Source organism: Scleropages formosus, chromosome 7 (assembly GCF_900964775.1).
Source record: "Scleropages formosus chromosome 7, fSclFor1.1, whole genome shotgun sequence".
In the NCBI taxonomy this organism is placed as follows: domain Eukaryota; kingdom Metazoa; phylum Chordata; class Actinopteri; order Osteoglossiformes; family Osteoglossidae; genus Scleropages; species Scleropages formosus.
In genome coordinates, this window is record NC_041812.1 from 17,187,454 (window position 1) to 17,203,423 (window position 15,970).

The 15,970-nt window shown below is 40.9% G+C and overlaps 2 protein-coding genes across 6 annotated transcripts in view; both read left to right on the plus strand.

The window, feature by feature from the left end:
- Positions 1 to 4,207: 4,207 nt before the first annotated feature.
- LOC108926542 (diacylglycerol O-acyltransferase 1-like) lies at positions 4,208 to 14,833 on the plus strand. 3 transcript variants are annotated; one of them, XM_029253329.1, is made up of 17 exons: positions 4,208 to 4,247; positions 4,896 to 5,108; positions 5,678 to 5,765; positions 7,657 to 7,697; positions 7,784 to 7,869; positions 8,019 to 8,071; positions 9,350 to 9,458; positions 9,666 to 9,806; positions 9,946 to 10,049; positions 10,252 to 10,290; positions 10,492 to 10,533; positions 10,903 to 10,947; positions 11,032 to 11,144; positions 11,613 to 11,678; positions 11,794 to 11,881; positions 13,632 to 13,694; positions 13,996 to 14,833. In XM_029253329.1, the coding sequence occupies exons 1-17, from the start codon at positions 4,213 to 4,215 to the stop codon at positions 14,152 to 14,154; spliced, it is 1,485 nt and encodes a 494-aa protein (XP_029109162.1). In that variant the 5' UTR covers positions 4,208 to 4,212; the 3' UTR covers positions 14,155 to 14,833. The 3 variants fall into 3 exon arrangements, with proteins under 3 accessions (XP_029109162.1, XP_029109163.1, XP_018594792.2); XM_018739276.2 differs by lacking the exon at positions 4,208 to 4,247 and adding an exon at positions 4,577 to 4,813; XM_029253330.1 differs by lacking the exons at positions 13,632 to 13,694; positions 13,996 to 14,833 and adding an exon at positions 12,209 to 12,600.
- An 805-nt stretch (positions 14,834 to 15,638) lies between these two features.
- Positions 15,639 to 15,970, plus strand: part of wwp2 (WW domain containing E3 ubiquitin protein ligase 2) — a 34,702-nt gene continuing 34,370 nt past the window's right edge. For all 3 annotated transcript variants that reach the window (XM_018739410.2, XM_018739412.2, XM_018739411.2), the window contains exon 1: positions 15,639 to 15,729. The gene's annotated coding sequence lies outside the window, so the exon portion shown is untranslated. The remainder of the gene's footprint in view (positions 15,730 to 15,970) is intronic.

Below are 15,970 nucleotides of genomic sequence, written 5' to 3' on the forward strand. Positions count from 1 at the left end.
TGATGACAGTATTATCAAGGTAGGAAGTGTGAAGGATGTGAATTGAAGAAAAGCTGGTGAGATGTGGAAAGAGCCACAGCAGACTTAAAGGGGGAAATTGTTGAGGATGGTAGAGATAAAGAAGGACTGAGGATCCTGGAGTTTGGTGGATGGATAACCAGCAGAACATACAGAACACAGTTAAACTGATAGAACAGCAAGTTCCATCAAAATTACTATGCTATTAGTAAAGGTATTAATCTGAAATAAATTTTCTTGTAAATGTTAACAGGGTAGAAGTAAACATGTTGAATGAAGACTTTGAGCTACAAACCTTCCCCTATTGGTATGCTCAATGGCTGTTAAGTTTTGATGAGATGTAGAACTTTATCAATGAAGATTCAAGACCATTGAATTCTGCATGCAGTTGTAGAGCAGGGGTCATCAACTTTGTATCTGTGGGGCAGAGTACTGCATGTTTTCTGTCTCTGTCAACCTCTGTTCCTGTCAGATGCTGCACAGGGAGTGAACGTTTTATCAGAACAATTAGTACTTGAAACATCTGGTTCAGTGTGTGGTCTGAACTACACTCTGGAAGGTGTTGAGGTCCCCTAGCACAAGTGCTGAAAACCCAGTTGTAGAGTGATTCATGTCTACCTCCTATATTGGGGTCACTGCGTTTTTACCCCCATATAAGTTCAAAGGTATATTTGTGCCCATTCAAGACAGTTAATTATAGTATGCGGTTAGTTCCTTTATAACACTCATAATTTACATGTTTTCTGGTGCTTTTATCTATCTTTAGCTCACTCTTTTTAGCTTTGTCTCGTATCTGCTGCCAGCATTCATATTCTGTTTGAGAATGAGGACTGCCAATGTCCATGTTAATTGATTAATGGACAACATGGATTATGTGGTCGTTAAATTACTTTCAGTACTGATAAAAAGATTTTAGAACTTTTTTCAGGTCTGAAGAAAAATCTGTCCTTGAGGATGAGGCCACAGAAAATGCGGTGAGTAGAGGGCCAGGTGGAAATTGATGTGCAAGCACTGGGTGTGCCTTTTCCAAATGATGGCTATTGAATTAATCACTCGTAGCCATTTTCTTATTTTCAGTAGTAAATTGCTGACACACTTAATGTATTTTTCAATCACTGTCACGTTGTTTGTATTGCATGAATGTTGCACATTTTATGTTACAATTATCCAGTATTTCCAGTTTTTAATGCCACATAAATAAAACATCTTAATCTGTGACTCCTTTTTCAGTTCAAGTGGTGTTTGCTTTATTTGTAGTGACACCATTACAGTGCTTCAGTGTTACAGCATAAGATGGTATAATGCAGTTTTGACCTCAATGTTATAAATGTGTGTTAATACTCATGGGGTACTCCTTGCATTACTGTTACTTATAACAAGCTGCATGTCTGTATATCACAAAAAAGGCCTTCACACAGTTTCACGGTTTTCCTCCTGTAGCCTGCATGTTGTGAGGGAAGTGGTTTCAGCAGGTGGGCTTGGAGAGCATCTTGTCCCCTAGATACGAAGGCACTTCACTTGGACAGTCCTGTGCCAACTGTTCTAGCACATCATTCCTCAGCAGTCCACAGGTCAGGTTCACATGCTGACTTGCATTACAAGCTTCCAGTTTTTTCCCAGTTCATTATAAGAAGTGCCTTTTTCCATCTTAATGTTAAAGTTCAGGCTAAATAGCAGTACATTGTACAAAGAATTTACATAATATTTATGGTGAAATTTGATGTGACCATTACTGAGCACGTTCTCCTTACGATTAAGTACAGTATACAGTACTGCTTCAGACAGGACTTTACAGGGCTGAGTCCGACACTTCTACTGCCAGGCATAGGGGTACAGTGAGAGATGCAGCCTTTTGTCCTTGCTTGCCAGTGATTTCATATAGGACACTGCTGTAACGTACTACACTTGTGTTGAACTCTTGTTCGGTCACCATTTGTGACATCCTGATCCATTGTAGCTGTAGGCTGTGAGATGCTGGAATCTGCATCATTTAATGGCCCCATGTAGAGGCTTCTTGCTTTGTGCAGTACTGACACTTACTGCTTAAACCCTGCCTTAGTTGTTAGACACAACCACGTGTTGGTGCACACGTTTTGGCAGTTCCTGTAGGGCATTTGTATATTTGTATATTGTTCCAGTATAGAGAAGTTGCTACCCTGCTGTACCATCTTAGCTGAAGCCTACCCGAAGTAGGCTTCCAATTTAAAACGTGTCTGACATTTTAACAGTTGGCATCACATGATCGAGCATATATGTAGTTTGGCAGAACTTTTAATCAGCAGTATTCTTATGCAATTACTACCTGTAAGGAGTTCAGATCCCTTGAAGGTTCCTAACTGTCTAGCTGGAAGAGATAGAATTTGCTACACAAGGAGCACACGCATTTCTCCGGTCTGTATCCCCCACAATTGTGCCGTACATCACTTTCTCCTTTGGTTTCTCTCAGTACAAATTTCAAGAAGGTTAATGTAATCCACAACCTCATAAACCTGTTACTTAAGCCCCAGTGGTGTTGAATAAGCCCATCTAATTTGTCCTTTTTTATCCAAAAACAGTACAATAAACAATACACAACCAGCTCTCATCGTTTCTTTGACAACCTTTAGAATTGTCTCCTGTCTGTTGTTCATAGAGGGCTCTTTACAGGAAAAATCTCTCTGCTCTTTTGGATGAATGCACTTGACTCCACTCAAGTTGCATCATTCATTCATCCTAACTCTTCCTGACCTGTTGTCACAGCTAACTACAGCTAAGCAACTCTTTACCACTGGCATAGAAATGGACTAGTTCAAGTCTTTTCAATCAGTTCTTTTCTGTCTCTGGAAAATCTCTATTTCCTCAAGTCCACTTTACAGATGTGACCCAGGGATCAGTGCTGGGACCTCTTATACTTTTGTTCCCTGAGGTCCCCCCCCCCCCCCCCCAGAGTTGGGTAGAACAGTCATATTGGCTGGTGTATTAATAAATGTTATACCATTGCAAAATTTCCACATCTAAAATTTCTCATTTTTAAAATTAATGTTTACTTGCAGCTCTCCAGTAGCACTTACAAGCAAACTAAAATAATACAGACCCCTACTGAGTGTATTGTACGTGTATTGTTGACTGTTATTGATGGATTCAACCTTGAAGCTGCTGTTAATATATTTCTGTTACTTTACATTTCACACTATGCAATGTCTTTCTCTGTCAAAACTGCCTCAAGTGGACACACAATTACATCTGGAAAACAACTCTAATTTTGTTTTAATAATCTTTTTGTAAAATGTAGTGTTTTTGCAAAAAATCAGTGCGTAGTGTTGCCTTGATAATTATAGGTTTCTTTATGCACTATTAATCAGTGATTAGATATTTTGCTATATCCTATATCCAAGTTTGCTGAGATTTTACTAATTAAGAATGTTGATCATATAGTGGTGCTGACTTATTGCTGATGTTTGTTTATTGTATTGTTGAGCTTTATTAATGGGGTGGCACAGCAAATAGTGCTGCTGTCTCACAGTGCCTGGGTGGTGCGAGAGAACATGGGTTTGATCCCCGCTCAGTCTCTGTGGAGTTTGCATGTTCTCCCTGTGTCTATGTGGGTTTCCTCTGGGTGCTCAGGTTTCCTCCCACAGTCCAAACACATGCTGTTCAGGTTCCCCCATAGTGTGTGAGTGTCACAGAGTGAGTGTGTTTCACTGATGCATGGATGAGTAATCCCTTGTAAGTAGTGTATCTAGTGTATAGTCACCTTGGTGAATAAGGTTGTGTGGGCTGGTAACACTACATAGTCTCTATTGTAAGTCGCTTTGGACAAAAGTGTCTGCTAAGTAAATGAATTGAAAAATGTATCTCTTGCATTTCTCCTTGAACATGTAAATACCGTTTATGGTGTCTGTCACAATTGACTAAAGCACAGACACTACATGGTTTAGTGACATGATGCAAAAGTTTTTGCTAAAATCAGTTTCTCTCCCCCCAACAATTCAGTTTGTAGGCTCTCCCAGAAAGGAGTAATAGTGCGTAAAGAAGGCCAAGAGAGAGATTAGACTGTTTTGCCACGGTATATACTAGGAGTTTATAACCGTGGAGCTGCTGAGTCGATAAACCGTTAGAATGTTGCGACAGACGACGGAAAGCGCGCGGAGCCGCGTGAAGGTATGCGCTCAGGTCGAAGGTCAAAGATGAGGAGCACACGCCACGGGAGAGGGGATGGATCTAGTGATGTGCGACGCTGGGAGAGAGAGGTAGGCCTACCTTCCATACGCGATGAAAGATTTATCGCCGACAATATAGTTAGTGTATTTACCCGGCTCCACGTTCTCGAGTCCGTCTACATATTCCATTCATTCAATCAATGATTCATTCAATCAAGGCAGCAAATGGATGCTGAGTGAGGTACGGACTCGATCAGATGTTTTCGTTTTTATTTTTTTTGGATTAACTAACCGTGCACCTGAAAGATACATTTACAGTATGCAATAATGCTACACGCCTTGGCGCTTCTCTCCAGGAGCGTCGGTCGGGTGCGAGCGGACTGACTAGGCTACGCATTGAATCGATGGGGAGGGGGGGGGGGACGCGTCGCCGCAATAGCAGTCCTCGCTATCATTATAGACAGTGAATTTAAAGTGCTCCTCACGGTTATTGTACACAGAGCACTTATTTGCAAATTTGGCGCCGTGCTGGAGAGGGGACATGATGACAAACACGGTGCGCACTGTAAGAAATTGATCCAAAAAAAAAGAATAAAGGGACGCGGGTTCCGGAGCGTCGCCGGCTGTTCTGCTCGTCCGCCGACCTCTCCCCGCAGGTACGTCGTCGTGTCTCAACCATCGGCTCGTCATCTTCCTCTCATGTTGACATTTTGCCGTTGCTGCCTTTCTCGCGCGCAGATGTAGTTATCGCTGCGCTGTCAGCAGCTCGTGGGAGCGAAGGGCGCGCGCGCACGCCGAGATGTCGGCGGGGAGCCCGACGCCCCCGTCGCGCGACTCTTTCTGTGTCGCGCGTCCTGAACGAGGGGACCAGGGCTCCGCTTGGTCTGGAACCGGGACCGGGGCCGACACGGACACGGACCCCGACTCCGACGTGGACATGGACATGTTCTGGTACAGAGTACCGGCGACACTCTCACTCAGTCAGTCAGTGTGTCTGAGATCTAGATGGATGGCAGTGACATCGCCGGTCGTGTGTTCCTCTGATAATCATGTGTAAAATAATGATTTATTAGTTATTATTATTTGTTCCTTATTTGGTGCTTATTACAATGCTGTGTGATTAACAGTAAATTGGATCACAAATTAGTTTCTCGAGATTTGCAGCAGCAGGTCTGCGCTCTGAAACGCTGATGGAAGCAAATAGCCGGGGACCAGCTGTATAAATAAGAATTTGTCTTAAAATAAGATCTGAAGTCTTTTTGCTTCTCTTGTCCTGTAATTTCAAAGGTATCCAGAGCATTAGAGCTGAAAAATTATTTTTTTATTATTATTATAAGAGGAGCTACCATCATAAGATACAGTTTGTATAACTGTCTACTTACAGTTAGTTCCCCATTATAATACAGGAGGGTATTTGCCATACAAGTGAACTGCTAAATGAATGAATGTAAAGGTAAATTGTTCTGATGGTGTGTTAATATTGTATTACGGACTCCAGTGATCACATGTTGTCACTATAGCTGTCACCGTGTCCAGGATTCTCTTCTGAGCTCTGATAGCCGCTTCACAGACTACAGAGGGATCCTCAACTGGATCATCATTCTGCTGGTGAGCTTGTGTCTCTCACTCACTGTGTAAACACACTATTTTGTTGAAGATCGTAGAGAATATTGGTGGTCTTCAAAGCTCGGGTTGATGATTGAGGTGTTTGGTTGTTCGACTGGTGATGAAACATTCGCAACCTAAATGCCAAGCTCGGCGAACAACCAAACACCTCAACACTCTTTCGTCCATAAGTGAGGTGTACCGAGGTCTCCTTCCTCATTCCATCATTGGGGTCTGCTGATGCCAACCCCTGCCCTCTCATTTTGATGTGTCCATTTCCTGTTTTTGGAAAGTGATAGTTTTACTGCAAACAAAATAGACTTGCAGCTGCAAATGAATTTAGTCTTTTCTCGACATGCCAGCCAAGCGTTTCTTTGTAGACTCAAGACTGCCGCCGAATACCGCACTTCCAAAAACCTGAAGGCCAATAGTAAAAACTTTTTCTAGGTCTCCGCAACTGTGGGTTTTCGCTTCGTAATTATGGCGTGTTATTTGCCGACTGATGCCAGAAAAGAATCGGTGAAATACATTTTGAAATGCCTATAGCACAATGAAAGGGGGAGGGGGGGATCTGAATACTTTCTCCATATACTTTCTCCATTTTTGCCCATTACAACATGGTTTTGTTGCCACAACAAGTGCTTTATTCTGTATAACTGCATTGGCATTTGTACAAGAGGTTACACTTGTTGATGTCTCAAACCGAAAAGGTATTTGTCCCTTGGCGGTGTCAAAATAACTATCTTCTGGCTAAATGTAGTTTGTTAACTTCTAAATTACCCAGGAAACAATATATTAGGTCTGAATGGTGTTCGGATTCCTCTCTTTTAATATTGGCAAGTGCTGGATGCAGGAAGATGTTTGGTTTTTTAACATTCACACGTCTTCAATAACAAAACCGGTGATTCCTGAACATGACCTCAACTTTTTATTTTTCTCTTTTAATGAATTGAGGTTGCATGTTCTTAATCTGGGAACCAGTATTTTATTCCATAAAAAATAAGGGAAATTCAACCATCCCCCACCCCAACAACAGAAACTGAGCTAACAGGGTGAATATTTTTTTTTTTTTTTAATAAGGAGTGTGAGATAATTAGCAATTCTACCCCCTCCTTATCTATCAATTTATTTGTTTATGTATACTTCTTTTAATGGGGGACACAGTGGGTTTGACCGGGTCCTGCTCTCTGAGTCTGGGGTTCGAGTCCTGCTTGGGGTGCCTTGCGACGGAATGGTATCCCATCCTGGGTGCGTCCCCTCCCCCTCCAGCCTTATGCCCTGTGTTGCTGGGTTACGGTTTCAGACTGTGTGTGTGTGTGTGTGTGTGTGTGTGTGTGTGTGTGTGTCTCTCTGTCTGTACTTCTTTTAATAGTTATTTTAACAATTTAGCTATTTTGAACTGTCCTGGGCCTGGTTTGTTGGGTTTTTTTTTTGGTTGAAGTTCTGCCTGGAATCTGATTTAGGTTGGGTGGGAAGAGTTGTCTTTGTTGTTTTTACGTTAGTATAAAAAAATCCAGAATGAAACTAAAAAAAGGAATGTGATGTGAGGAATGGGTGTATATTAACAGGAGTGTGTTTTGTATTTCAGTCCGTTTTACCTTCCTACTGGGAACTCAGTGCTTGGTGAAAGGTATATACAATGCAGTAGCTACTGGGATAGAACAGTTATGAGCCACAGTTATGGTTCATGAAACACATCTTGATTATTAGCATATTCATGATTAATTTGATTATAAGTGTACTTTAGTTCTCTATTTATGGACTGCTATAATAATTTTATTTTATGCATTTATTCTGATGACAGGTCCACATTTGTGCCATTATGTTGGTGGTGGTGGGGGAAGCCTGGGTTTCAGTAAACTCATTGTCTTGTTTGCTTGGTCTTACCGTGCAGGTACTGACTCACGCTCATCTCTTCCTTGAAAACTTCATTCAGTAAGTGTGCGGTCTTTATGCTCCCCAGAATTCTCTCACTCACACATGCATTTTAACACCGGTAACGTTCATCTGTTTATTGACAGGCATGGCTTCTTGATTGACATTTGGAAAGTTCTGGAATATGTGACAAAGGACAGCTATAATTGGTCCTCTGTCTACTTGATCCTGGGTAGGGTTTTGAGACACCATCTTTCCTACTTGCAGTGTCAGCTTTAAAGGGAACTTACTGAATGTGGTGATAATGGTTCAGGTCAACAAGCTCATTATCTGGCAGGGTAGAAATGACTATTCTGCTTTTATTTTTTCCCCCACATATAGCTTCCAACATGTTTCCTATCATCGCCCTGCTGCTGGAGAGGTGTCAGGACAAGGTGAAGTAGTCCTCTGTTTCAATGGCAGAAAGTTCTATGTCAGTAAAGTGCTGAGATTTCATGATACTGATTAACATTCTGACAGAAATAACTAAGGTGATTTATTACGTGGATATTTGTCACCACACTATTGATGACATTTTTTTATAAAACACTGGGTCCTCCAATTATAAATACAATCTGAATTCTGTTCATATCTCGTTGTTCATAAGTCCAAACACTATGGCACAATGAATAAAAAAATTAATACTGACATCCTTCAGTTTATTCAGGAATTAGGTTTTGTTAAAAGCCTCAGGTAAAATTATAATGAATTAAAATTCACTGTAAAACTTTATTCCAACTCTGTCAACTGCTCTTGTGTTCCAAAGCTTTCCTGCAAATGCTGAGCATGAAACATGGAACGTTGTGCACATGATCCTAGTCCGTTGCAGGTTTTTTTTTTTTTTTTTTTTACACAGTGTTATCTCTTAAAACCTGTGCAATATATGAACAGTAAAAGTGTAGGAATGGAGATATAGCTCAAATAATTTGCTAGGTAGGTTCTATAAAGGCCTTAGATATAATTGTAATAAATAAATACCACTTTCTTAACCTTGAGCTACATTTAAATTAAAACTTTTTAAATTGCTGAATTTTTTTTGTTTCCAAAAATTCCTATTTAATGTCAGTTGTTGACCATTTCACCACACAAATGTGCAGTATTTCTCATCTTGTTATTAACCATGCTCAAGAACACTAGAGCACAACCTTTACATTTATTTATTCATTTAGCAGACACTTTTCTCCAAAGCAACATATTTCAGAGGAAAAAGTGGAAGCATATTGAATTAATCCCACACCAGTAACAGCTGGTTGCAGAAATGCGCAATGCAATTGGAAAACAAGAAACTAATGTTTTGAAAAAAGTAATTTAAAAATGTTTATCTTGGAAAAATTCATAATTCCAGCATTTGAAACATAAGGACCCACTGTGCACATAATATATGTTAAGCCAAGGACACGTTCTTCTTGTCTGTCTGTCTGTCTGTCTTCTTGGTTAATTATTATATTGACGTTAAACTCATGAACTTCTGGAAAAAGATGTAGGAATCATCAAGCTCTTGTTCTACATTAACTTGATATATTAATACATGACACAGTAAGTAGCTTATTGGTCCTACTATGTATGTGTTAACATGAGAGAAGATCACTTCAGGTGTTCTGTTTTTTAGTTTTTAGTTTTCTTATGTTTCTAGATGAATGAGGAATGATCCAATATGTTTTCATCTGCTTTAGGGAAGAGTTTCACCAGGCATGGGTCATTGCCTGCATTTGTTGAACCTGGTGCTGTTGATGCTTTTCCCTAGTGCTGTCATCCTGCACCATGACAAGTCTATCTCTGCAGGTTAGCAAACCTTAAATAGGTAGAAACCACCTTAGCCATGCAGTTATCTGGATCTTTTTCTGTGCAACGTACAACAGCTGCAGTCTGTTTAGGAAAGTGCAACATATAGCAGCAACAACTGTATGTATAAGGTAAAATAGCACAGCATGTTTTTCAGTCATTCAAAAGCAAGTGGTTTCAAGAGTGTTGAATCTGTGTCTCCTCCAGGTGGTGCCCTACTCATCCTCTGCACCTACATCACCTTAGGACTTAAGCTTTACTCCTATCAGGACGCTAAACGCTGGTACCGACAGGAACGAGGGAAGAAGGCAAAAGTGGTTCGTCTTAGTCTGAGGGGTGCGTGCAAAGGTATGCTTACTGTTAAAATCAGTTTTATACTTTGTATACTGCTGTTAATTTGGTGCTGAAATGTTGTTCTCTTTATTGGAGAAGTTAGAAAATGAACAGTTAGTTCCTGTGTTGACCCATGATCTCTGCTTTGTGCCAGACCTCTATTACTTCCTCCTGGCTCCCACACTGTGTTACCAGTGGGACTTTCCTCGGACCTCTAGCATCCGCATCAACTTCCTACTGCAGAGGGTTCTGGAGATGGTGAGCTTCGTGTCCCAGTGTGCACTCATGATTACAGCGTTGTTTGTTCACAGTAGAGCTCGCAGGTACTGATAAAATTGTTGCAGCTAAAAATTCTTCTGATTTTTCTTTTTTTTAATGCAAGTAAATGCCAGAATGTGAAGAACTACCTTGTTGAGTCTTGGTCTATGTTGTAAATGAAACTCATTATCTAATTTTTCAGGTGATGCTCACACAGCTGATGGTTGGAATTGTGCAGCAGGTGAGATCATTTGTTTGTTCCTGTCCTGGAGTTTAATCTGTTTCGGTCTGTCTGGGATTGGGGATCTGTCTATCTGGGTTTAACCTGACTTGTTTATTGTTAAATCTATTCTGTGTTTATCCTGGGTTTGACCTGCTCTGTGTTGATCTGCCTTGAAAGCTGCAGTCTGAGGTGTGATAACTCTTACGATTGTCTTCTCAGTGGATCGGTCCCATCTTCCAGAGGTCAGCGAGTCCTTTCTCAGTGAGTGACATCATGTTTCCATTTCAGAAAGTCGCATTTTTAATCATTTTCCCTCCCAAATTTAGGTTCCGCTTCAGACTCATAGATGGCTATGTGGAAATGTAAGACATCGTGCTGTTCCCAAACTATTTTAGCTCTCGAACATATAAAATTACCAGTCCACACCCATTCTTTTTTTAAAACAAAAAAGCAGATCCAGTCCTCCTACACGAAAAAAGAGCTCTGCAGTCTTCTTTCCTAGAAGAATCTTGATTTAGTCATGGTCAGGTGGCAGAGGAAATTGTGTTGCCGTGCTGGAGAATTCAAGGAAATGCAAGTAAGAACGAGGGAATGCTGACTGTATCTCTTGCTCTCCATTTCCATGTGAAGAACATGGATGTTACTACAAGGATTGAGCACATGGTGGAGCTGGTGGTGAGTGTGTTTCCATCTCCTTCTGCCTGAGTCTGTGAGAACATTAGAAAAATAAAGGTAACCCAGGACCCTCATTCCTTACAGGCCCCCAGCCACTTTCTGTGGCTCATCCTATTCTTCCTGTTTTCTCATTCTTGGCTCAACTTCAGCGGTGAGCTGCTGTGTTTTGGTGATCGCCACTTCTACGGGGATTGGTGGTGAGCAAGGTCACTACGTGAATTTGTGCAGATTGAGAACCTTGGAATACTGGAGAGCAAGAAACATATTTTTGTTTCTTGTCCAACAAATAACGTTCCCCATACTTGGGAATTGTTGTTTTTTGAAGCAGATCAATTAATTATCTGACTTCTATAGAAACTTTACCCCGGATTATGGCATACAAATAGAACATACATATAACTGAAACCATGATTGGCAGTAGAAAAAAAGTAACTACAAAACACTTTTGTATAAGATATTTGTTGCGTGAAAAATGATGGACATTCAGTGCAACATTTGTCTTTCCTCTGGATTTGTCCCAATCTGCAGAAATAACCATCTCCATGAGATGGAGCAACAATACTTGTTCCTTGTCTGTGGGAGGGCTAAGATGCTTCTTCTACTTCAAGACCGTAGCCCGCCACAGTACAATATATGTCAGCCTGTATGGTCTGTCCCATCTACAGGAACGCTGAGACACTAAGAAGTTTCTGGAGGAAGTGGAGTGTTCCATTTCACAAATGGACATATAGGTAACATACCTCGCCTGCCCAAACATCCTAGTCTGCTGTCTCTTATACAGTAGTTAAATACAAACCCCTCTCTCTAGCTCTCACACATTCCTCCCCATCATTCTTTTAATGCTAGACACCTGTACAGACCATTGATGAAGAAGAAAGTGGCTCCACAACAAGCAGAGGTGCTCATCTTCCTACTGTCTGCAGCCGTGTTTGAGGTATGGCCTGTCCGACACATCCTAAACCTCCACTTACTCTTCATAGTGCCCACAGAAGGCAGAGAAAGAAGTTCTGGTGTATCTGGGAGTGTAGTGGTTAGAGCTGCTGCCTTTGGATACAAGAGTTGCAGGTTCTAATCCTACCTCCAGTTGTAGTACTCTTGAGCACCCTAATATTGTAAGTTGCTTTGGAGAAAAGCATTAGCTAAATGTAAATGTTATAGCAGCTGTCCCGAATATACGCTATCGAAAGTTATTCATTTGTTGTTCAGTTGACACTCTTTTCTATAGTACATGACTAGTTTATATTGCTGAATGTTTTTACAGCAACAGTTCAGGGAAAGTACCAGGCTCAAGGGTATTAGTTACATATCAGCGCTTGAACTAGACCAGCAACTTTCTAGGAACAGGTAAATAACTGCTGTGTTCCCTGCTGGCCCACAATAACGGATATGTTGTCCTGTCTTGACCCACTCATGTGGTTGGCAAAAAATGTATTCCTATACAACAGTACATTTCATTAAAATAAAACTATACAGTTCAGTATCTTCCAGTTCCACATTTTAGTACCCTGAAATGTTGGACTGGGAGCTAGAGCATATAAACTCTTAAAATTCAATGGGAAGTACTTGACTGACATGAGCATGTTATTTAAGGAAAAGAAGATGGAGGAAAGACATCACCAAGAACTAATGAGTTTTAGAAATCTACAGCACATCACCACATTGCAGATTTTCACTGTAAAAAGCTTTCATGGCACAGGTTAATTCATTTTTTTTTTTTTTTTAAGAATCAGTGCCAGTAAATAAAACTTCTGTGTTAACAAAAGCAACAGGTAATGTAAGGCTTAGAAAAAGGCTTCCAGTCTGAATATTTACATTACATTTATTCATGAATATTCCAGGTTTTTGTTCAATTTACCAAGGTAAGGTGGATTTATTGTGAAGTAATACATTGATCGATAAAATATTCAGTATTTTGCACTTTGCCTGAAATGTCTCAATATTAACTACAAATTTGTAAAATTATACTGATATTTTTAAGCATAATAAGGAGAAAGATAACAATAATAAGAAATAATACATTTAAAGAAAGCAGCAGTGGAAATGCAGGTAAGGTCACCACAGCAGAGTTCCTGAAAGCTAAGTTAATACTGGCAGTCATGGAAAGTACTGGCACCTACAGCCTGGAGAGACACCTGTCCTTGTATGAAATACACACACACACACACACACACACACACACACACACACACACACACACACACACACACACACACACACACACACACACACACATATTTTCAGAACCGCTTGTCCCATACCGGGTCACAGGGAGCCGGAGCCTACCCAGTAACACGGGGCGTATGGCCAGAAGGGGAGGGGACACACCCAGGATGGGACGCCAGTCCGCCGCAAGGCACCCCAAGCGGGACTCGAACCCCAGACCCACCAGAGAGCAGGACCTGGTCCAAGCCACTGCGCCACCGCGCCCCCCGTATGAAATACCTTGTTTAGAAATATAAAATGAAAATGTATGTTGAATTTCACACAGTTGTTGTGCATCAGAGTTGCACATTCATTTTGCTTCATATAAAAACAGTAGGTATAATAAATGGCTAAAAGATTTTAGGAAGGGAGGGTAAGTGATGTAGTTAAAATCCAGGAGTGCAACAGCAAATGTGAGAAAAGCAACCAGTGCTGCTATTGTTTTGCTTTCCTGAACTCTGTTCTGTCCTTCTCTTATCTAGTATGTCTTTGCTATGTCCCTGCGAACCTGCCGCTTCTGGATCTTTTCCATCATGATATTGGAGGTGAGCGTTCTCTTTGTGGTCTTTTTTTTCCCCTCTAAGTGCTCATACCTTGGGTGAGTTTTACTGTGAGAACGGATCTTGAAGACTTTGGGCTGTACAGCTACAGTCTTTGGAAACTCACTTAAGGAGCTGAACCTGAACGTCTAGCATACTTGTTCTAATGTAGTACTCTGAGGGTGTTTCCACACAACCCAGACTAACAGTGGTTCGCTGTGTCCAAAAGGCATCTTCAGTGTCTGTCTTACATATGAGGTTTATTGCAGGTATCTTTCTAATTTACAACCCTTGATCTCTCCTTCAGCTTCTAGTGGCTGTATTTCTTGGACACTACTTCACTGGTAACTACGGCAATGGACTAGTGTGGCTCTGTCTCCTGCTGGGCCCTCCACTGGCTGTGATGTGCTACTTCCATGACTATTACATGAGCCACCATGGGCAGCCCCCTTGGACCCTCTACTGACCATTTAGGATCGGAATTACGGTGGATATTCCACTACAGGAGCCTTGACTCTACAAATGAACAGGTCTGTGAGGCATGACCCAAGCAAAGCACACTGGACTGCCACTTTCCCAACTCCAGCCTGCTTCTCACAGTGGTGTCCATTCCCCAGCCTAAATTTGATGTCCTCTCCCCAGTCCAACACTATCCTGAAGTTTCCTGATAATTACATTTATTCATTTAGCAGACACTTTTCTCCAAACAACGTATATCTCATCACTGCAGTTTTGTACACTACTGAGATTGATCATTATAGCCCCCTATCCCAGCCCAGTGCAATTACTAAAAAAAGACAATAGGAAATGTCACATTTACTGTAAATTTGAAAGTTATCGAGTGTAACGGGCAATGTTTGTGTTTTGTGTGAGAATGGATCCATTTTACTTGAACAGAAAAAGTACTCTTACTCTGGTCTGCGTACTCACAATTTCAACCCACAGAGGGCATGTACTGTATCTTGGAACGTCCATGGGCATGGACAACTCTTTTTAAATATCATGCAACATGCTCTTCGGATAATTAGAAGACTGAAGACCTTTTGAATTTTGCGCTGCTGTCTTGCTTTTTACATCTGCCAAGGTCAAAATTATCCTGTGGTGAAACAACTTCCACTCAATTGTAAGTGGGTTTGCAGGTATGAGGGGTGGCAAATAAAAAGACAGTTTGTACAATGTGGAATATAAAGAGTAAAATATAAAACTGAGTTACTTTTATTTATATTGTTCATATTGCCTTTTTTATTACAAAGTCAATTATCCTTTCTGAGGCAGCATCTGAACAAAGGTACTCATCTGATCAGCGTAGTCTAGTCGCAATTAAACAAAATTATCATTCGCACATATGTGAAAACTGGGTTTTAAGTTACTGTAATAGAAGTTATTGGACAAATCCAACTCACTGTGAGGAAGGGTTCTTTATGAGAAATAGATATATTTTAATGATGAGTCATAGGCATTGATCAGATACACTAAAGCTAACACTAATAAGTGCTTTGATTATTATGACCTAAAGGGGTTTTACACTTACATATAATTTCTGACATTCTGTGTTTTTCCGGGTTTTTTTTTTTTTTTTTTTTTACACACGAAGATTAACAAATCTGTTAATAACTGTGACTATAACGTATAGTCGTAATGTGCTTAGCTGATTGATTCTTTGCAAACTAAGCGACTCAGTCAGTCGTGTTAGGTATTTTTACAATAATAAAATAAATTATTTACATGCATGATTTATACAGCTGGGTAATTTTACTGGAGCAATTTAGGATAAGTACCCTGCTCAAGCGGGTACTACAGGCGGAGGTGGGACTCGAACCACTGCGATACCACCTGTCCCTTTTTTTTTTAGCTACCAGCGACATAATTAAGAAAAACCCGGATCGTCCACGCGGAAGCCCTGTCCGCCAATTTACGCCATTGCGAGCCAGGTATTCCTGGTGACCCACAGTGCACCGCGGCGGCGACGTTACGTCATGAGTTGCGTCATTGAGGCGGAAATGAAAGTTCGATAGAGCCAGCGGTCCTCTGCGGAAATAAGGTACAGTAAATAAACGCACTGTTTATTTTCGTTTGTAAAAAGAAAAAAATCGCTACATATTCGTGACCTCCCGTTCACGCAGGTGTTTGATTTTGTACAGACTAAACGCCGCTGTCAACGACGTCCACTACTCAGAGCTAAAATGTGCAGCACAGTCTTCTCGTGTTTGTGTTTATGTTAGATTAGAAAACACCGGCGGAGTTCCGCTTTTAATTTAATCTCCTTTAGACAAACGTGACCG

Coding starts and splice junctions, on each gene's coding strand:
- LOC108926542 (XM_029253329.1), top strand. CDS start 4,213: ATGGATCTAGTGATGTGCGACGCTGGGAGAGAGAG. Junction 7,870..8,018: donor CTCTGTCTACTTGATCCTGG/GTAGGGTTTTGA, acceptor CCCCACATATAG/CTTCCAACATGTTTCCTATC. Junction 9,807..9,945: donor TCTGAGGGGTGCGTGCAAAG/GTATGCTTACTG, acceptor GCTTTGTGCCAG/ACCTCTATTACTTCCTCCTG.